Source organism: Sceloporus occidentalis, unplaced genomic scaffold (assembly GCF_023333645.1).
Source record: "Sceloporus occidentalis isolate IW3139 unplaced genomic scaffold, rSceOcc1.0.p SCAF_1, whole genome shotgun sequence".
Taxonomy (NCBI): Eukaryota; Metazoa; Chordata; class Lepidosauria; order Squamata; family Phrynosomatidae; genus Sceloporus; species Sceloporus occidentalis.
In genome coordinates this window covers 256,932,603-256,953,546 of record NW_028316981.1, presented here as the reverse complement: position 1 = coordinate 256,953,546, position 20,944 = coordinate 256,932,603, and the positions used below count along the sequence as shown (strand labels likewise).

Sequence of the window (20,944 nt, the reverse complement as noted above, 5' to 3'; positions counted from 1 at the left end):
AGTGTGTTGCCAGAGATTGGGAGGGAAATGATGATGACAAATTCATTAGAGAAAAGGTGTTCTCAATGGGTCCCATCAGCTCACGCAGGGAGAGGGGAACCAAAAGAACCCTCACACATGGTTTGGAGGTTTATGGACTGAGCTTTTTCTTCCTTTGTGGACCTTTATATAATTTCTTGGTTTGTCTTGTTGTTATAGCTCAGCCAACATACTGTGGTTTTGGATGAGCCCTCTGAACTGGAACTGGTCCTGTCTTTATTTTGCTTCTAAACATGCATGCATGTGCATAATTGTTTTCTAGTGTTTGTTGGATTTTCCTCCCAGTAGTGAAAGTTTTGACCATCTCAAACACTTAATGTTGTTTTGACCTTCTCAAACACTGTTTACTTTGACATGCCTTAGTGTAAGTTAGGAAATCTATATTCATGATTTTCTCCCCATTATGTGATCAGATGGACATCCAGTTATGGCTGCTGGAAGTCCAGTTGGACATATTGGGTTGTGGGATCTAGAAGAGAAGAAACTTCTGGGCCAGATGAGAGATGCACATTCTACAGCAATTTCTGGTCTGTCATTTGTCCAAGGAGAGCCACTTCTCATTTCTAATGGTTCAGATAATGCTATAAGGGTAAGTTGGGCATATGCCTTATTTATTTTCATTTATTCTTAAGATGATTCATGAACAGTGCATCATGGAATATTGTGAATATCCATGACTCCAGTTCTTAGGAACAAGCATCTGGTATTGAAAATTTTCTCCTAAGTATCATTGAATTTCTTAACATTCACATGATGGATATACAGGATAACTTGTTGCACAAGATCTTGCAAAATTAAATCTCATATGTTGAGAAGTAGCTGACATTTTCACCAGTATGAAGCCAGTCAGTACTTTGAATATAAGACCAAAGTCATCCCTTGTAAGCTGATCAGGCCTGAGAGTGGGAAATTGGATGCAGATAAATCATTTCTAGTGGTGTGCACAGAAGACAAGATTGGATTCGAACCAAAAATACCGTATATTCCGGCATATAAGACGACCAGGCATATAAGATGACCCCCAACTTTACAACTTAAAATAGAGTGGGATATACTCACTGTATAAGACTACCCCTCTCTTCCACGATAAGTCAGAAAGGAGCTGAAGGCACACAACAACAACAACAACAGCAGCGGTGGCAGAAGAGAAAGGGGGGAGGAGAAAAAAGGAGAAAGAAGAAAAGGAGGAGAAAGAAGAAGAAGAATAGGAAAAAGAGGATAAAAAGAAAAGGAGGAGGAGGAAGAGGGAAAGAAGAAGCGGAGGAGGAAGAGGGGGAGAAGAGGAAGAGGTGGAGAAAGAATAAGAGTAAGAGGGGAAGAAAAAGTAGAGGAGGAGGAGGAGGAGAAAAAGAAGAGGGGAAGAAGAGGAGGAGGAGGAAGCAGAAGATTAAGGAGAAGAAGAGGAGGAGGAGAAAAAGAAGAAGGGAAGAAGAGGAGGAGAAGGAGAAAGAAGAAGAGGAAGAGGGGAAGAAAAAGAAGAAGGGGAGGAGAAGAAGAAGAAAAAGAAGAGGGGAAGAGGAGGAGAAAGAGGAAGGGCCCAGCTAGCTGGCTGCCTTCTCCCGAGGCAGGGGAGCTGCAAGGCATGTTCTCCGCCTCGGAGAAGGCCTTGCAACCATGGGCTCTCTTTAGGACCCAACCAGCTGGCTTGGCCTTCTGGTAATGTCCCTAGAGTTGGAAGAGACCCCAAGGCCATCTAGTCCAACCCCATTCTTCCATGCAGGAAATCACAATCAAAGCATCCCCAACAGATGGCCATCCAGCCTCTGCTTAACGACCTCCAAAGAAGGAGACTCCAGTACACTCCGAGGAAAGTGTGTGTTCCACTTCTGAAATAACAGCATACACAACATTATTTCACTTGCCTCGACAACTCTTCCCGCCCTTCCTCTTGGTGCATCTACACTGTAGAATTAATGCACTTTGAAGCCACTTTAAGAGCCGCTGCTCCATCCTATTGGAATCCCAGGATTTGTAGTTTTATAAGGTCTTTTGCCTTCTCTGCCCAAAGAATGCGGGGGGGGGGGGGCTGCTCCAAACTACAAATCCCAGGGATTCTGTATGTATGGAGCCGTGGCAGTTCAAATGGCTCCTATTGGAATCCTAGGATTTGTAGTTTTATAAAACTTATAAAAACTACAAATCCTATGCTTCTGTGTGGATGGAGCCATGACAATTAAAGTGGATGGCACATTCTACTTCTACAGTGTAGATACACCGTGAGAGGCATGTGAGAAAGAGAGAAAGAAAGAAAGAAAGCGGGAAGCCTGGAAAAAGCCTCCAGCCAGACGCCTAAGGAGCAGCCTGGCTAGTTTCTCTGTGTGCCAAGAGGAGTTGTTTTTCTTTTTCTCTCCAGTTAGCCAAAGAAAAGAAACAAAGGTCCAAAACACAGGGCAGCAATAGTCCAGTTTGAGAGGACTTTAACAGCCCTGGCTAGGGAATCCTGGGAACTGGAGTTTATTGTGGCACCAGAGCTCTCTGACAGAGAAGGCTCAATCTCTCACAAAACTACATTTCCCAGAATTCCCTAGCACTGAGCCAGAGCAGTTAAAGCAGTCTCAGACTGGATTATTGCTGCAGTGTGTTTTTGCCTGGCAACAAAAAGTGGGTCCTTGCTTCCTCCTTCCCAACTGACTAGGGAGCTCTCTCTTTCCCCCAACAAGGCTCCATCCTTCACAAGAGAAGGGAAGAGCAGAGGCAGAGTGCGGGAAACCCTCTGCTCCTTCTCTTGGGAAGGACTGAGCCTCAGGAGGGAAGGTAGAAAGACCTCCTGCCGCCCCTCCCCAGAGAGGAATGCCACCGCTTTCCCCCTGGGCGCCCGAGAAAAGGAGGACAGGAGGGGAAGGGAGAGGAGGGAGCAAGGAAGGAAGGAAGAGAAGAAAAGGAAGAAAAAGGGAAGGAGGGAGGGAGAGAAGGAAGGAAGGAAGGAAGGGGGAAAGGCGAAGGAAGGAAAGGAAAAGTAGTGGAGAAAGAGAGAGAAACCTAGGAAAGGAAGGGAAGGAAGAAGGGAGGAAAGGAAGGAAGGAAGAGTAGGAAGGAAGGGAAAGGAGGAAGGAAGGAAAGAAGGAGATGAAAGAAGAAAGGGGAGGAAGGAGAGGGAAGGAACGGAGGAGGACGCACCGCGTGGCTCCTTTGCCTTCGGGAGAAGGCTTTGCCGCCGCCGGCTCTCTTTAGGACCCAGCCGGCTGGCTTGGCCTTTTTTTTTCTGGCATACAAGATGACCCCCGACTTTGGGGAATATTTTCCTGGGCTAAAAAGTCGTCTTATACACCAGAAAATATGGTACATCGCTTTAGAGATAAATACCCCAAAGCATGCAGTGCCACATTTCAGCAAACTGGAAGTATTAGGAAGTGTAATGAAAAATAGGGCTGTGCAGCTGATTTGGCCAAATTTCAAATAATACAGCAGATGGGGTTTGTTTGCAAAAACATGGATCAAAACAGATGTGACCAATATGGTTCTGAATGGAGCATAGAATCATAGAGTTGTAATTTCCTCCTCCATAATTTCCTCCTTCATAGTTGTCATAGCTGCCCCGTAGCCCCCACCCTGATTGCCCCATCTAGGTCCTCCACCACCATATCCTCCTCTTCCTCCTCCATATCCAGGACTGCCTCTGAAATTGCCCCCTCCTGGTCCCCCACCATATCTATTGTAACCATCACCAACTCCTCGGCCACCTCCAACTGAGTTCTATGTTGTCTGATGCACTTTAGGAACAGTGCAGGGACAAAAGTTGTTTGAAATAAATTTCCAAGATTCAGCAACCAGTAACAATTTATAAAGAAATATATAAAAGTATTTTGGCCTTTCCCAATCAAGCCATTGTGTTAGGACAGGTGATCTATCTTCTGAAATCTTAATTCAGATTCAGGGTCCATACAAGAATGGATTGAGTCTGGATTGATCCAGGTCATGTCCAGATCAAGATCCGCAGAGTGGGCTTCAGACCATATCAGAGCCCCATACACAGTCCTAATGTAAATGATTTTGTGGATCTTTAAACACAACATATGTTTATTGCCACATGAATTGCTACAATTGTAGTTAGTTATTACTACTGCATGTTTATTTCATTGTGACTTGTAGCACTGAAATCTCCTTCTCCAGTGTAGTTTTCCTTTCCACAGTTGTTTTCTTAGGTTTATTCATTTATTAAATAGGTGTGGATCTTTGATGGCCCTGGTGGAACTGGGAGATTGCTGAAATACCGAATGGGGCACAGTGCACCTCCAACAAAAATTAGGTATCATGGGCAAAATGGACAGCAAATACTTAGTGCTGGTGAGAACTCTTTCACCTTCTTCTGTTGAAATGACTAATATTGTTTTGGAGCAATTGTTTTGCATAATAACCTACTACGTCTAGTATGTCTGATTCTGATGTTCAGTTTCAGATGACTAAGCGTCAGTCAATGTTTGGTAGCTTTTCCACTGAGCTAGTCTTGGTTTTACTCCAAAAATACAAGCCAAATCTTAAACACAGTTTAAATCTTCAACACCGTTCAAATCTCGAGCATGATACTTTTTCACTTTTGATTTGCTGCTTCTTCGTTTCAAGGAAACAGCAGAAGGGCCACTGATCAGTTCAAATTTAAGATTTGCTTCTTTTTAATAATTTGTCAATGTCTAGAAAATTGTAATGCTGTAACTAGACAAGGCAACTGTTACATGGATTTGTAATTGGTTGACTGGCCGAACACAAAGGGTATTCAGCAATGGCTACTTTTCATCCTGGAGAGAAGTGACCAGTGGGGTGCCACAGGGTTCTGTCCTGGGCCCAGTGCTATTCAACATCTTTATCAGTGACATGAATGACAGATTCGGGGGCATAGTTATCAAATTTGCAGATGACACCAAATTAGGAGGAGTAGCCAATATCCCAGAAGACAGGATCAAAATTCAAAATGACCTGAATAGACTAGAAAACTGGGCAAAAGCTAACAAAATGAAATTCAATACGAAGAAATGTAAGATACTGCACTTAGGGCAGAAAAATGAAATGCACAGATATAGGATGGGTGACACTTGGCTGAACAAGACTACATGTGAAAGGGATCTAGGAGTCCAAGTAGACCACAAGTTGAACATGAGTCAACAGTGTGATGTGGCAGCTAAAAAGGCTGCATTAATAGAAGTGTAGTCTTTAGATCAAGGGAAGTAATACTGCCACTCTATTCTGTTCAAGGATTGGTTAATAACCACAAATTGGTTGATTTTATCCCACAGACAAAGTTGTATTCAACACTTTCAGAATGGTTTAAATTTAAAGGTTAATAAGTATGTCTAAAACTGTAATCTTTTTCTTGATATTGTACTGTAGGCCAAGATAGTACCTTGCAGTCATTTTCCACTGTGCATGAAAGATTCAATAAAAGTTTAGGGCGTGGTAAGTATCTATACTGCAAATAACCATATTGTGATACTGGGCTTGAATAATACTGAATAATAATAAAAGTTAGTGACTCTTCATTATGCCATAGTTTACTTGACACGCAGTAACTTTTTCTGTTCATCTATGTTCAAAAAGTGATGTTTGTTTTTTGTGAAGTGTTACATAGAATGTTCATAGAATCATAGATTTGGAAGAGACCACAAGGGCCATCCAGTCCAACCCCCTGCCATGCAGGAACTCTCAATCAAAGCATCCCTGACAGATGGCCATCCAGCCTCTGCTTAAAGACCTCCAAGGAATGAGACTCCACTATACTCTGAGGGAATTTGTTCCACTGTCAAACAGCCCTTACCACATTATAGGCTATGGAGAAAAATTTGAAATTTCTGCTTGTTTGATTTAATAGTAGGTCTAGGGTTTGGGTTTTTAACTCTATTGTAATTTGTTGTATTTTATTGTTGTAACCCGCCCGGATTCTTCGTGATTGGGCTGGCTAGAAATAAATCTATTATTATTATTATAGTTTGGCATAAATAAGTAGTTTTTTCTTATGTCTTGAATGGATGTTCGTCATATGGAGGAAAAGAATTAAGTGAATTGAAGAAATTAGTAAATATTCTGCCAATTCTGGTTGTTAAAAAACTATTATTATTATTATTATTATTAATATTAATATTGTCCCTATCCTACTTTCAGTATAATTTGGTTTGAAAGGCCCTTCTTAGAATTGTGTGATGGTACAAATAAGGCTAAAACCTATGACTTTCTTAAGATGTAAAGGATATAAAGTTGTCATTGTATGACTATATTTTTGTCACATTTCTGGCATTTTAAAGGTTCCATAAATAAAAAGAAATCAAAAAAGAAAGGCCTTCAGTATGACACGATGGCACTTCCACCGATTACAACATTTGCATCAGGTATGTAATTCTTTGTTTGATTTGTGTGGATGAATTAAAATAGCATAAAAATAAATAGTGTTTTAGCTTTCTATGGCAATATTAAATTGCTATGTGTGGTGTCTTTTTCAGATGGTGTTTCAAAAAACACAGATGTGTACATTATGCCTTGCCAATAAAAAAATACACATGGTTTTGCTTAAATTATAATGTTGTACCAGATAAACCAGAACTGTTGCTGCAGTTTCAAAAGGTTCAGAATTCATGTGTACATTTTTGTCTTGCAAATTGTTATTTAAGAAAAATGTTACATTTTAGAAATTTCTGTAATGGTAAAACTTAGAAAACTGCAGTTGGTAATATTGCTCAGTTTATTTTCTTTTCTTTATTTTTACAATCCGCACAGATGGGCAGTTAATTTATTAGAGCTAACCAAAATGCAACAAAATAACGAGCAGTCAAAATTAGATTGATCCTTCAAGGTACAAGACAGGTTTTAAGATACATCAACGGCTGTTGGAACAATGACAATATCTCAAAATCAATAGGATATTTTTAAAATATTTATGCATTTATATTGCTGAGAATATGAAATCTTGGAGTGCTTCATTCTAGCTCTAATCAGAACATGTGCAGCTCTTGAGAGATAGTGCAGAAATACAAGAGCAGTTTGATAAATCTTTATGACTGATATCCCGTGTGCTATTGTAATAAACCTGATGTGAGCACACTGGTGTGGTGGCAATAGTAAAAAAGGGCAAACTGCACTTAGGAAGGCAGTTTTACAAGGCAGCTTTTCAGACTTGTCATTTGTTTCAAGGGCCTACCCAGAAGATAAGCACAAAGGAAACAAGCGGCTCTAAAGTACTGATGCTCTCTACCAGAGGATTCTAAATACCTCACCAAACTAGACATGCCAGGATTCACTAAGATGTAGCCATGCCACTTAAAGTGGTGCCAAACTGCTATAACTGTGTAAAGTGGATGCACCCTTAGTTTTTCCCTGGACAGGCTCAGAAATTGTTATTGTTGTGTGCCTTGAAATCATTTCTGACTTGATGGTGGCCCTAAGGCGGCTCTATCACTGTGTTTTATTTGTAGAATTTGTTCAGAGTGGGGTTGCCCTTGCCTTCCTCTGAGGCTGAGAAAGTGTGCCTTGCCCAAGGTCACCCTGCGAGTTTCCATGGCTGAGCAGAGATTGGAACCCTGGTCTCCCAGTGTCCTAGTCCATTATTGAAGCCACTACACTGTCTTGGTTCACTGCAGTCAAAGCATTTCCACACATGTACTAGAAACTGGGAGGGATGGGTCTTTTTAAAATTTAGTTGCAATTTCACATGCCTTATGGATACTGATTAAGAGTTCTTAAAGCTTTCAGAGGGCTCATGCTGATGAAGTGTGCATTTTCACCTGTATTTCATACAGCAGAATCTCTAGAAGTGTTCTCACCATTAGCCTTAATTCTGCTACACAAAGTAAAGCAAAATGCATAGTTTCAAGGATCTCATTGTGTTGGATGCTGTGTACTCAGAGTAATGGCAAATTTAGAAACATTTTATTAAGCAACTGTAACCAATTGATTGTCTGAAAAGTAAAATTTTATAAAATAATTTTGAAACATTTTTAATGCTAACTTCTCAAGTTGGAATTTGTAATTTATGACTTTGGTTTGTTTTGCAGAGGTTGCCCGCCAGAGTGACTGGGATGGGATCATTGCTTGCCATCAAGGTTATGTAACATGTACTACCTGGAATTACCAGAAAACGTCAATGGGAATCCATAAATTGAAGCCAAAAGACTTCAGCAAAAACAAACCTCTTGGTGTATATGCAACAGTAAGGAATTTTTTATATATATAAAAATGATACTTGGTGTAGGAGGTGCCTTTGTTTTAAAAAAAACCCGATAACATACATAAACCTAAATACATGAAAAATCTAATCCTGAGCTCACTGTTGAATATTTAGCTAAAACAGCATATAGTTTTTCAAAATGTTCACTTATCTGAACATCTCAAATCAAAACAATTTGAAAGTAAAATCAATTTGAACTGGATAATCCCTAAGAAACTCTGCTAAAAGGTGGTTCAGGCAATCAAATTATTGATGAATGCTAATGGACAGAAACAAACGTATTATATTAGTATGTTGTTCTGATGAGACACATTCAGGTCCTTTTTTTCATTTAAATAGTAAGGAATCATCCTAAAAAGACACCATATTTGTCTTCTGTGTAAATAACATTTTCTCTCTTCTTGGTAGGCAGTAGATATCACTTCCTGTGGAAACTTTGCTGTAATTGGACTTACAACAGGGCATGTGGATATATACAATATGCAGTCTGGCATTCATAGAGGACGCTATGGCAAAGAAAAAGGTGAAAATGGAAGCTTGAAAATAATTTATAACAATTGTTTCAATAGTCTGTTCCATATAAAAATCTCAGAGGTGAAGTTTCTGAGATGGTGTCTTCTTCTGAAGCTGAAAGTGTTTTCAATATAATATTTTTTAGCACCAGGTGACCAGGATTAATATACATAAATGGAACTATATTCGAGTTGTACACACCTCTACATAGTATAAATTTTGTTATGCTGTATTTGTATGATGCTGGTATATGCCAACACATCACTGTTCATATCTGAGGTGGAAGTACATAAAGGAGCTTGTCTAATTGCAAAGCAACTTCTATATACAAGGGGGTGTGAGTTCTGGTTATGACTCAACTGTTTGCATATTAGGTAAGAAGACTGTGACTGCAATTTCAAAAGTATAGCCAGTAGATTGATTGGAGGCTTTGGGTTTTATGTGTTGTTTTATCCGTGGGTCATGGCAAAATCCATAATTTTGGTCCCAAAACCTGCCCTCAACTTATACATGAGGTCAACTTACAGTCGAGTATATATGGTATTTGTATTCAGAATCCTACAGTGAGACTTGGATTTTGGTCAGCTGTGCTCTGTCAAAGCTCTTGGAGTTCTTGGAAGATGTCATAGGTCTAAATTCAGTTATATTAATAGCAACAATGGTAGACGTATTGCATCAATGTTATTTACACAATTACTGATTTATCAGGGTCCCATTGATTCAGTAATATACAGTTGGATTAAGACTGTTGAGAGTAGCAATTATATTTAGGCCATTGTGCTTAGATTATAAATGCCACAAATCTGACTAATTTTATTTTAATTTAGACATAATTGCTCATATAGATTAAACCTATTTCACAAGGCATATAATATGGTCAAAGTTAAGGAAACATACTATAAAATTATTTTTTGATTAAAGCTCATGAAAGCTCTATAAGAGGAGTTGCAGTGGATGGATTAAACCAGTTGACAATCACAGCAGGAAGTGAAGGATTGATCAAATTCTGGAAATTCAGGACTACAGAGCTTGTCCACTCTACTAATCTCTTTGCTTCTCCCAGTAAAATGTTGCTTCACAGAGACAGGTAAGTGTATAGGATTTGTTAAATGAAGATGAACGTGAATTAAAACACTTTTTAGACATACTTGTTCACAGAAAACATTTGTACTAGTGCTTTATTCCTTGTGTATTCCAAATGTTGTACCCCTCATACCTCTTCATACAGTAATAGTAGTTTATTTGCATTTAGTCCTAGGCAAGTTTCAAATAGTAATAAAAAAAAGAAAATGAGAAAGATGGGTTAAGCTAGGCATTTTATTCCTCATAAGGCATCACTGGAAGCTTGAATACTATGACGCCTTCAAATCTGAGGATCAGTCAGTTTCTGTAAATATTTTGCCCTGGAAAGTTTTTTTAATCTTGTTAAACCAAGATGAATAATAGAATCATAGAGAAATAAGAATTATTGGTGTGTCTCCTATCTTAATCTGCAACCCAATCAAAAATGCAGTTTCTCCTAACTGAATTGAAGCTAAGTGTCTTTTCCACATAAAATTTGTATCAGCAATCAATCTTAAGTATTCAAAAGCACAAGCCTTTTACAAGGAAAGGTTGTCTAGGGTTGATTTAATATTCTAACAGCCATTCCCTCAGAGACGTATCAGGATTTTGGGAAAGGGGGGGGGGTCCAGACTAAGTGCCACCATTATAATGGAGCTTGGGTGCAGCGGTACACGCCATTCGTTGTATCTAATGGAAGGGGAGGTCCGGACCCCATGGACCGCCCCTTGGGTATGTCCCTGATTCCCTAAACAACATGATTCTATCTAGAACAGGCAACTTTTCATTTCAGTATATAAGTGTAAAACTAGTGAACTTTCTCCAAATACCTGTTTTATTTAGACAAGTCAAAGCCAAATCAGTCCAAAAGAAAAACCGAATCTGATTATTCCAAATCAAGACATAACAAAGAAAGAAGGTGACATCCTAGTAACAGTGCTGTTAACACCAAAATTAATAAAAACAGCCAGGATATATCTCTATTTGACATACAGTTAATATGAATGGATTCTGTGAAGGGACTAAATCCAGTCTTACAGTAGGTAAATTGAAGTGAATGTGATTTCTTAATCTCCACTTAAGTAAGTGCATGAATTTCACTTGATTTATTCTAGTTTGAGTAGATACTTGATTTATACCACAATTCCATCCAAATAAAATCTGATTTGAATTTATTGTCTTCACAGCTGAATAAGTAGCACTAGTTTTCTATTAATATTAGTTGCAACCAATTTATACCATAAGTGAGCCCTATCCATAAGATCAAAAGCAAATTGAAATATATACAGGGCCTTAATAAAATAATTCAAAACAAAATTCTAATCAATTTATATTCCAGCTTTTCTCAAATCAAGGTTGCTATTCATGTTATTTTTTTTATATATATTTTCATAGTTCTTGTTCTTTTTTCCAACCTTCTGATATATAGAATAAATATTGAGACTATATCTTGGAGACCACATCAACAGTACTACTATTGTTAAATTTCTTTGGGAATGAAATATCTCCTTTAAAATTAGGTAGAACAATATTCAGATCAGAATGCAATAATGGACTTCTGAGGGGGAAATGGAATCTAGTAAAAGTGGGAGGAGGGTTATCTCTCCCCTTTGCACCCCTACCAATGCACCTCATTGAGCTGTTGCAAAATGCCAAATATTTTAGGAAAATATCTAGGTGAGATTGATAGCCACTTACCATTCCAAACTTCATCGTACTTTCTTACCTTTTACATTTGGTTCCCTGTTTTGCTCAACATGTTCTGCCTATATCTTCTATTATATCCAGTTTCTGACTTTTTCCCTTGCATGTAAACATCTGTTAAGAGGTTTTCCTTAAACTGTAAGTAACTCTTTAGAAAAATAGAGGTGCTCCTAAGAGTATCAATTATGATCAATCTTAATTTTGTAGTCCCCTTTTAAATACATGTTTGTGTTCTGCTGAATTTTACCAGTGGCATTCTGGGAATTGCAATGGATGATTTTGGCATTATAGTTCTTGATATAGAAACAAGAAGAATTGTGAGAAGGTTTTCTGGGCACCAAGGCCAGATAAATGACTTGGTAAGTCTATATGCATATCTTCTAATTTGTGTAAACTGATATAGGTACTACCAGTCTGTATCTAAATTATGTTAGATCTTTCTGCTTTGAGGTTTGTACAAAAATATGTCATATGTACTTGTTGGTATTGGTGTACCCATTCATTGGTATTAGTAAAGTGAAGAGAGTGGATGACTGAAAGACTGGTAATTTCATTCAAGCCTCTCTGAGCTCTTACAAGACAAAGCAGAATTGTAATAGGTTACCCTGTACAGATGTTGTATCATAGCCCAGACGGTCTTCTAAATGATATAACCAGTACAGTGGTACCCCGGGATACGAATGCGCCGCCTTACGAAATTTCCGGGTTACGAAAAAAATCCATTGAAAAAAACATTTCCGGGTTACGAAGGTTATTTCGGGTTACGAAGAAAAATTTGGTGCTTTTCGGCGCGATTTCACACGGAATCGCGGCTTTCGCTATTAGCGCCTATGGGCTTTTCGGCTAGCGAAAGTTTCCGGGTTACGAAAGCGGCGGCGGAACGAATTAATTTCGTAACCCGGGGTACCACTGTATTGAATAACACTGGTTTAACTGTAACATATCTTTTGTGCCTAATCTGTTAGGCACATGTGCATTCCAAACTCATTTGCTTGTTAAACTCTCCAGTGATTCTAAGTAAATATAGGTAAATTTTGAGAATACTACATTTCTCAGGACATTGTAAAATGATTTGGGGAACTGTCAAAGTACACTGAGTCCATTTTTCTGAAGGGAAAAAAACCAGTAAAAAGTATTGAAAAACCTGCAAAAGGTGAAAAGCCAGTACATACACTTCTACATTCTTCTGAATTTCAGTATACAAAAGTACTGTAACTCAGTGGTTCTCAAACTTTTTATCCTTGTAACCCCCTTTACATTTACATGTGGACACTGTGCCACCATTGGATGTAGTATATGAATAAAAATATGTTGTTTAGTGTGAGTATTTTCATTCGTACATTCATGTATTTTCATATTTTAACATTTCATAAGGCAATAATTTCATTCAAATTAGAACTGATTTATCTAAATAAAGTATTTAACTCAACACAGGTATAAATTTTACAGACAAAAAAGTTTGGGAAGAGGAAAAGGAAAGAAGGATCAGGGCCTCCAAGTCTCACACATCCCCTTGAGCAACACACTCGCCTCCCCTGGGAGTCCGGTCCAACAGTTTGAGAATCAGTGCTGTAACTCACTAGATAGATCACTATCTTACATACACTTCATATTTTTGGTGTTCTATGCTTCAGCATTATCTAACAGTTTATAAAGGTTAGGGTAATATTGTATGGGGGACCCAAACTAAACCGTTCACTTACCATTTTGCACTACCAGTGGCTAATATAAAATTGATGGTATTCTGCTTTAGGCTTTCAGTCCTGATGGTCGTTGGCTAATAACTGCATCTATGGACTGCACTATTAGAACTTGGGATCTACCATCTGGATGGTAAGTAAATGTATTTGTTATTTTCTTATGTTAACCATGTCCACCTGCTTTGAAGGAGTGGTACCTAAAGTGGTGGTCCCTGAACCATTACCTGCTGGTCCCCAGCAAGCTTCCAGGAAAGAAACAGGTGCAAATATAATGTTGATTTCTGGTACATTGGAAAAAATAACTGCCACTCTATCACATCAGATAGCACGAGAAGCATTGCTTTAACCCAAAAGTTATATTTGTAGAAGTGGTCTTTGGGAGATCTTTAAAGTATTCAGATGTAACTTGCAACTTCTTGCACATATTTAAATATTATTAAATATTATTAAATTAAGGTAGCTTTTGAGAGCATTTTGAGCCATGGGTATTTAGCGTGTACTAAGAGAAAAGAGGGTTGATTCTATCAATGTCTATCCAACTGACATATTTTATTGTTGTTCTTTCATAAATGAGCTTCAGAAAGAGTTCAGACTGTGTATCGACAAGGTATTGTGAGAGTCCCAAAATTCATAGTGAGATTAAAAATATCCAGTGTTACCACCATCAGTATGTCCATTGAATTCATTTAAAACTAGCTGTAGTATTCAGCATTGCTGGGGAGAATCATTAACCATTTATTATGATTGTTCCATTTCACCTGCTCTGGAGCATAAGTGCCTATCTTTGGTAGTTCCAATGCTCAGTTTCTGTTGTTCATGCAAACACACTATTCTCTGTAAATGAGTAAGAATTGGGTTGCCCCCAGCACTTCCCAGAGTGAATTCCCTATCTACCACATAACCCATAGGTTAAATCAGACCATCCCAAACGCCCTACCCAGATTTGGAGAATATCAGGCTAATTTGATAGAGTCACAAATAAACAGAAATATAATCTTTGTTTATATAAATTGCCTTTTTTCTACGTCAGGCATTCTTGTCTGAACTTGTTTTTTTGTACTTTACCCCTGAATATTGACTTGACATTCAGATATGACATGGCTTGCTGGGAAACCTGAAATGTTCTTGTTCTGATAAGATCTTTCAGGAGCTATTCCTGGAAATTCCATGTATGGCATCAAATGTAAATAATAAATGGTAATTATTGTATATGGTTGATGTATTGTTGTGCCTGTTAACTAATTGTGCATTACACTTGATTCTGGCTATCCTAGTACTGGACTTTTGCTACCTTTTTTAGATATTAGGCCATTGCTGAGGAACTCTTGGTCCTTCCAAATGTTCATTTGTTCAGCCCCAATATCCATCAGCCCTTGCCAACCTTAACAAATGTAATAAAATATTGTAATATGAAACCAGTGAGTTAATTACTTCAGAAATAAAAGTAGTGTCATAATTATGTAGGCTATCAAACTTTATTTAAGCAAAGGTCTTCTAGAAGATTGAATTAATAGTCTTTCATATTCCCAAATTCACAACTATACATAATGCAATTTTCTGTTTACCTTGTTTTGAACTTCCAGTGTAGCATGCATGTTTACTGGTCCATAGTCCCCTGCCTGAGAGTCCAACCTAGGTACAGTCTTTCCTTTCTACTGATACCTGATTCTTTTCGCATAATGTAAGGCATCTTGTGGCCTTCCAGAGGTTTCTGCATTTCTTGTAAGCACTAGCTAGCATAGTCAATAACAAAGAATTTTGGCAGTTAACATCCAACAACTTACATAAGGCTATTTGATGACTTCTCCTAATCTAAAAGAAAGGGCTGAAAGTGCATAAGTAAAATAAAGTTTGAAGAACTAAAGTTCATCTGGTGGTTGGAACATTTAACTCTTTAACCACAGTTACACAGTTTTTGAGTGACTGATTGCATGCACCCACAATGTGGACAAATTTTAATTGGCTTTAATTTGTTAGTCCCATATATGATTTTGGCCATTCAAAAATGAAACCCCCAGATCACTTTCTTGCTCAGACATACAGTGCACTTGCTGCTGTGCTAGCTTCAACCTTCTCGGGTAATCCTTCATTACTGGGTAGCTGTTGAGTAAGCATAGTGAGTGCAGATACTCAGAACTTTCAAAATTCCTTTGAACCAGTAATCAGACTTGGATAATGAGGCAGGATTTCCAAAATAAAAACTCTGCTTCACTATTTATTGTACGTGTGCACGCTTCAGCATTTATTAGGCAAATAGGATGCCAGTAAGTGATACCAACTGCACTTCATTTTTGTCTGCTTCATACCAGCTTAAAAGAATGGAATGGGCATCAGCTGTGTTGGTTGAAGGGACCAAATGTTCTCCCATGCCTCCACTCAGCTGTATAGTAGAGAGAGGAGCTCCAGCAGGGAGCCCTGTGAACAAGCTGGTTATGATTTTGGATGTGCTGTACTGTTGCTATGAGTACAGAGAGAATGTTCAGGACTGGGAGCTTCATTAAGCCTAAAACTGAATGACGGAACTTGACTGGTGAGTGGGGCAAAGGATGAGGAATCCAAAGGGCCTCTATATCCCACCAGTGATGTTTTACTCAGGACCAGAGGAAAACCACTCCCACTGACGGATCTCCAGGAGGCCTTCTCTTGCAATGCTCTTGGTTCCTGGGTGAGTGGCATGAGGTCGGAAAAGAGCAAAAGAGTCTGCCCAATGTCTGCCAATCCAGAGAGGCCTCTGCTGGCCTTTACTTTGCTACTTCCCTCCAGCCATGGCCAATGAGGGAGAAAATTGCTGACCCAACCCAGTGCCATAACTTGTGTTTCTGCCTCATGTCTAGTAGTCCCTCCCTGTATTACCTTATCTCCTTTTGCCCACTATTGGGCCTACACTGCTATTTACCCTGAGCCCATCTTCCATCCCCATCTCATGCATCCAGCCCCTGGAGCTGCAAGAAAAAGAGCCCCACTGAGTAGGGCTTGTGTATCAGTTGTGCTACTGAGAGTGGGGTGATGTAAGTGATGCATAGATAAATTCTAGGAAGCTGAACTACATTATTTTAAGTGTACCATTTATATCAACTGTAATACTGTACAAATAAAAATCTAATCCAATACAAATAAATCTTCATTAACTGGGAAGCAGATTTGTTTTTACAGAAATGTATTACAAAAAATCTGAGTAACTGGCAAGCATCATTTTAGAAGAGGCATAATTTCTTCAATTATTCTATTTGCATCTTTTATTTATATGCCACCGTTTTCCTGGATTAGGGCCCAATGTGGCTCACAAAAGAATAACCTAAAAACAACACAATTTTAAAACACAATTAAACTTATGAATCTAAATTATCTGGTTTGATAGCAAGCACCATGGCAGAGGGAAGAAAACAGAGCTCGTGATCTTTGAGGCTGTGTAGCTGTACTTCTTTGGAGGTCTTTAAACAGAGGCTGGATGGCCATCTGTCGGGGATGCTTTGATTTGGATTTCCTGCAGTGGGTTGAACTGATTATGGTAGTATGGACTGGATGGCCCTTATGGTCTCTTCCAACTCTACGATTCTATGATTCTAGGACAGAGGGAGAAGTTCCACCTTTCAGCATGGCAGCGAGTATCTGGGTTCTGATAGGAGAGGATGAGCAGAACTGATGTAGGTGTGATAAGATGCTATGCAACTTGATTGGCTTTCTTTCCCTCCTTCATTTGTATGAGAGGGAAAAAAGGTATGGCTGAGACCATTTCTTCTTCTTGCCTTCCCCAGCCCAGCCGAGCAAAACAAAGCCAGAGTAATCACTCACAGAGAATGGAGCAGCAACTTCTTTGCCACTTGCTGACTAGGAATGTTGTTTAGTTGCAAGAACTCCAGTCTAGATGATGTTAGGCACATTTGTTCAACTCTCAGGAAGGTTATCTTGACAAGGGGAAGGCCAATCTGGCCCATAAATTGGACAAAACACAGATCTTGTTTTTTCTTCTCCCTCTGCTAGCAAGTATACTGAGCTTCAACTGCCATATGTCTCTGAAGTATAGAGTCAAGAGGAAGCCTATTGTGGCTCTGTCCATCAGATGCTAAAGGGTTGCTGAGACCTTTCCAGCACCTCTAGCCAAGCAAGGTCAGCAGTAAGGAAAGATCGCTCTGGTGATTTTGTAATCAAGTGTGTGGATCTGTATAGTTTAACAAACACTTTAATTTATAATGCTGATGTATTGAAATATTTTTCTCTTGCAGCCTTGTGGACAGTTTCCTTGTAGATTCAGCACCAGTAAGCATCAGTATGTCACCTACTGGAGATTTTCTGGCTTCTTGCCATGTGGATGATCTTGGAATTTACTTATGGTAAGTCCACATGATGTATTCAAAATTCAGAGCAGAAGTACCAGACATCAGGCAGTTTGGGGGTTGTTCTTTGTTAAGATTCAAGTCCTTTCCTTTGAAAACTACTCTTTAACATCCTTTTGCTACTGGATCAACTGTGTTCTGGTATCGTTTTCATTATGTAACTAAATAGTGCTTGGAAGTTAGGTCCATTCAATGCACTTGTAATATACAGAATAATTAAAAAAGGTACTTTATTTCTAGGCTCTTCTGCTGTGTCAAATATTGCTTCTGAGTTCCTCTGCCTTCAGAAACAGTTTCTTGTGTAATCTGGATTGAGACTTTTGCTTAGAATTACGGTGTGGAGACAGTTATGCATCATTTTAGATTTCACCAGTAACCTTTAGATTGCCAGCAGTTTTACTTCTGACATATCCATTAACTACTCTTAGCAATAGGTAATCTGGTCGAAGATTAATTCTGCAATTTTCTTCCTGCTGCATTGCCAGTGCTGGGTGGTCATCCAGAGAGCTTCTGGGTGCATGGATGCCTTTAAGATAGGAACTCTTCTCCTAATGGAGGATGAAGCCCACACAAATTCTCCTCCTACTTCTCTGTAGTGGGAAAATGCCTTCAAAGAAGGACAAACATGCACCAACAAAATTCCAGATCTTGAGGAAGTTACCTTTTGGAACGCACCAACTCCCATTATCCAAGTGCTTCCACTCCTTGTTAGCATTGCTAGTGATCTAAAATTTTGGTGAAATGCTAAAACTTTTCCAAGCTCTTCAGAACTATTGTGGTTTGAGTTCTTTAGTTGTTTGAACAGCTCTTTGCTAGTACAGATGTCACTATCAATAATGTAGATTACTTTCCTCCATCCCTCCACCCCTACAATGCTTGGTTTTGTCTTGATTTTTCAGGTCTAATCGCTCCTTGTATTCACTTGTCTCCTTGCGCCCACTTCCAGCAGATTATGAGCCATCTGTTGTAATGCTTCCTGGAACCAGCCCATCTCAAGGTAGTAATATATGCAGATGGAATTTTGTTTAGTTGCAGAGAATAAAAGATATAAAATATCCTGAGTACTTAGAACACACATGGTCCAGTGAACAGGGCACATTTGGTTAATCTTGGAGTTTGTTAGGGAAAAGGCATCCTTCAAGCCTCAGAGTTTTCAAGGTTCTCAAAGCCTTTATGGTTGAAGTCTGGACACTGAAATGTGTCTAGGGTATTTACATATTTAAAGTATTTCTGTATCATTCTGTGGTGATGAACAAATGAAAACCGATTAAAACAATACATAGATAAAAACATTTTAAAAAACATATTAAAATATTCTTTAAAAACTCCCAAAAGCAGTCTAAAAATATGGTGTGAAGCCAGCATCTACACTGCAGTGCTGATGTTAGGTTTATTTATCTTATCTCAGGAAGTACTGTAGCAGCTGATACTCATTAAAATCACTTTCTTAGAGGTCATAATTCCATAGTCTGTTGTTAATGGCAAGAAGCTATGCTTGACATTTTCAGGTTCATATTAACATTAGTAATGGGAATGGAAAAAGGTGTTTTCATGGGTTCTTATCAGTGCAATACAGTCGACCCTCCACATTCGCTAGAGTAAGAAGTGAAGGAACCCCATGAATGTGGAAAAACAACAAATAAAAATCTATTATTTTTACCTAAGAGAACATCGCTCTAGGAAGCTCCAGATCCTCCAGTGCAGCTCTATGGTCAACAGCTGCCAGAAGTTGATCATAGAATCATGTTGGGAGGACTACAAATGCCTAGAGAAATGTTTTCTCTAGGAACTTCTAGGGTCTCTGGCACAACTCTATGTTCAACTTCTGGCAGAGTTGTGCTGGAGAACTAGAGATTCTTAGACAGAACATATTTATTGAAACCACAAATAATTAAAGCAGCAAAAGAAAATTAAAAGATCACCTCTGCTAAGACAGAAGAGCAGCCAATTTTGTATGGATTCAGACCCCACCTTTAAGTATAATATAAGTCCTACATGCAGCCATGAAACCCACTGGGTGACCTTGGGCAAATCACACACTCTCAGCCTCAGAGGAAGGCAATGGTAAACCTCTGAATAAATCTTGCCAAGAAAACCTCATGCTAAAGGTCACCTTAAAGTCACTATAAGTCAGAAATGACTTAAAGGCACACAGCAACAACAGCTGAGAATATTAGTGTATGTGCTTTGAGTGTTCTTTCAAACCGAATTTTAAAAAAACTGTACTGGCTCTCAGGAGCACCAAGAGCCATTATATTAAATAAGAAACTGGTTTTATTCTGATGTTATTCAACACCAATGGAGTTCCCAGAGGCCATATTTAATAGTGTTTTAATCCTATATGCCTAGGGCAACTATAGTAAATGAGATTCTTATTGCTACCCTCACATAGACGTCTTAGACTCCATCCGCACTTCAGAAATAATCCAGTTTGACACCACTTTAACTGCCATGATTCCATGCTATGGATTCCTGGGAATTGTAGTTTTGTGAAAAATGTAGCCTTCTCTGTCAGAGAGCTCTGGTGCCACAACAAACTACAAATCCTAGGACTCCATGGCCTTGAGCCATGACAGTTAAAGTGGTGTCAAACTGGATTATTTCTGCAGTGCAGATGCAGCCCCTGTCTTTATAAAAGCTGCTAAAAAGTACCTACAAGGAGACTTGTAGATAAGGTTGCTACTGTAGTGCCAGATTCAGTGGAGTTGCAGAATGGGGAGTGATTTGCAAGTTTCCCAGCATCAGATGTTGCCTATTTTGGTGTACTGACATGAGTTCTGATCTAGGACTCTGGAACTCTAGGTATAAATCTTCACTCAAGTATGAAGCCTACTGGGTGATTTTTTTTACTGTTATCCACCAAAATCTACTTTGTGGGGTTTGAAGGATAAAAATGTATTGTGCCTTGTTCTAGGAAAAAATGTAGAACATAATACTAATAGAATTCAAAGATACAGCCGTGTTAGTGTGTAGAATCAGTACGTAGAGAGATCTTGTAGCACCTTCTTCAGATTTGACATACTTTTTGAGGAGGAAGAGGAGGAGGAGGATAGGACAGGACTGTAAGGAATACTTAAAAAGTAACCTCTTTGGTTTTACCTATTTTAGGAACAGGCAAAACAAAATAAAACAAAAAAAATCTATAGAAACCGAGGTAAAATGGGGAAATTATTTTGTCTCCAGTAGTTTTGCAGAGTGTCAAGAAGACAACACATTTATTCCTATAAAAAGAACTGAAAAAAGGAAACTAGAACCAGGAATTGTAATGATCTGACACTATACATAAAACCTCTCGGCTTGACTTCTGCAACGTGCTTTACATGGGGCTACCCTCGTGCCACGTTTAGAAACTTCAACTGGTACAAAACATGGCAGCCAGATTGGTCATGGGTACTTCTAGAGCCGCCCACATTACACCCGTTCTAAAATCTCTTCATTGGCTGCCT

At 38.9% G+C, this 20,944-nt stretch overlaps 1 protein-coding gene across 2 annotated transcripts in view; it reads left to right on the top strand.

Annotated features, from left to right (window-relative positions):
* The window catches only part of WDR36 (WD repeat domain 36), a 50,974-nt gene that overhangs the window by 15,730 nt on the left and 14,300 nt on the right, over positions 1–20,944 (top strand). For both annotated transcript variants that reach the window (XM_089492348.1, XM_089492356.1), the window contains exons 8-18: positions 453–628; positions 4,203–4,323; positions 5,362–5,427; positions 6,270–6,353; positions 8,013–8,167; positions 8,594–8,708; positions 9,620–9,785; positions 11,715–11,823; positions 13,218–13,297; positions 17,388–17,495; positions 18,398–18,495. In XM_089492348.1, the coding sequence (XP_089348474.1) occupies positions 453–628; positions 4,203–4,323; positions 5,362–5,427; positions 6,270–6,353; positions 8,013–8,167; positions 8,594–8,708; positions 9,620–9,785; positions 11,715–11,823; positions 13,218–13,297; positions 17,388–17,495; positions 18,398–18,495 (1,278 nt within the window). The remainder of the gene's footprint in view (positions 1–452; positions 629–4,202; positions 4,324–5,361; positions 5,428–6,269; positions 6,354–8,012; positions 8,168–8,593; positions 8,709–9,619; positions 9,786–11,714; positions 11,824–13,217; positions 13,298–17,387; positions 17,496–18,397; positions 18,496–20,944) is intronic.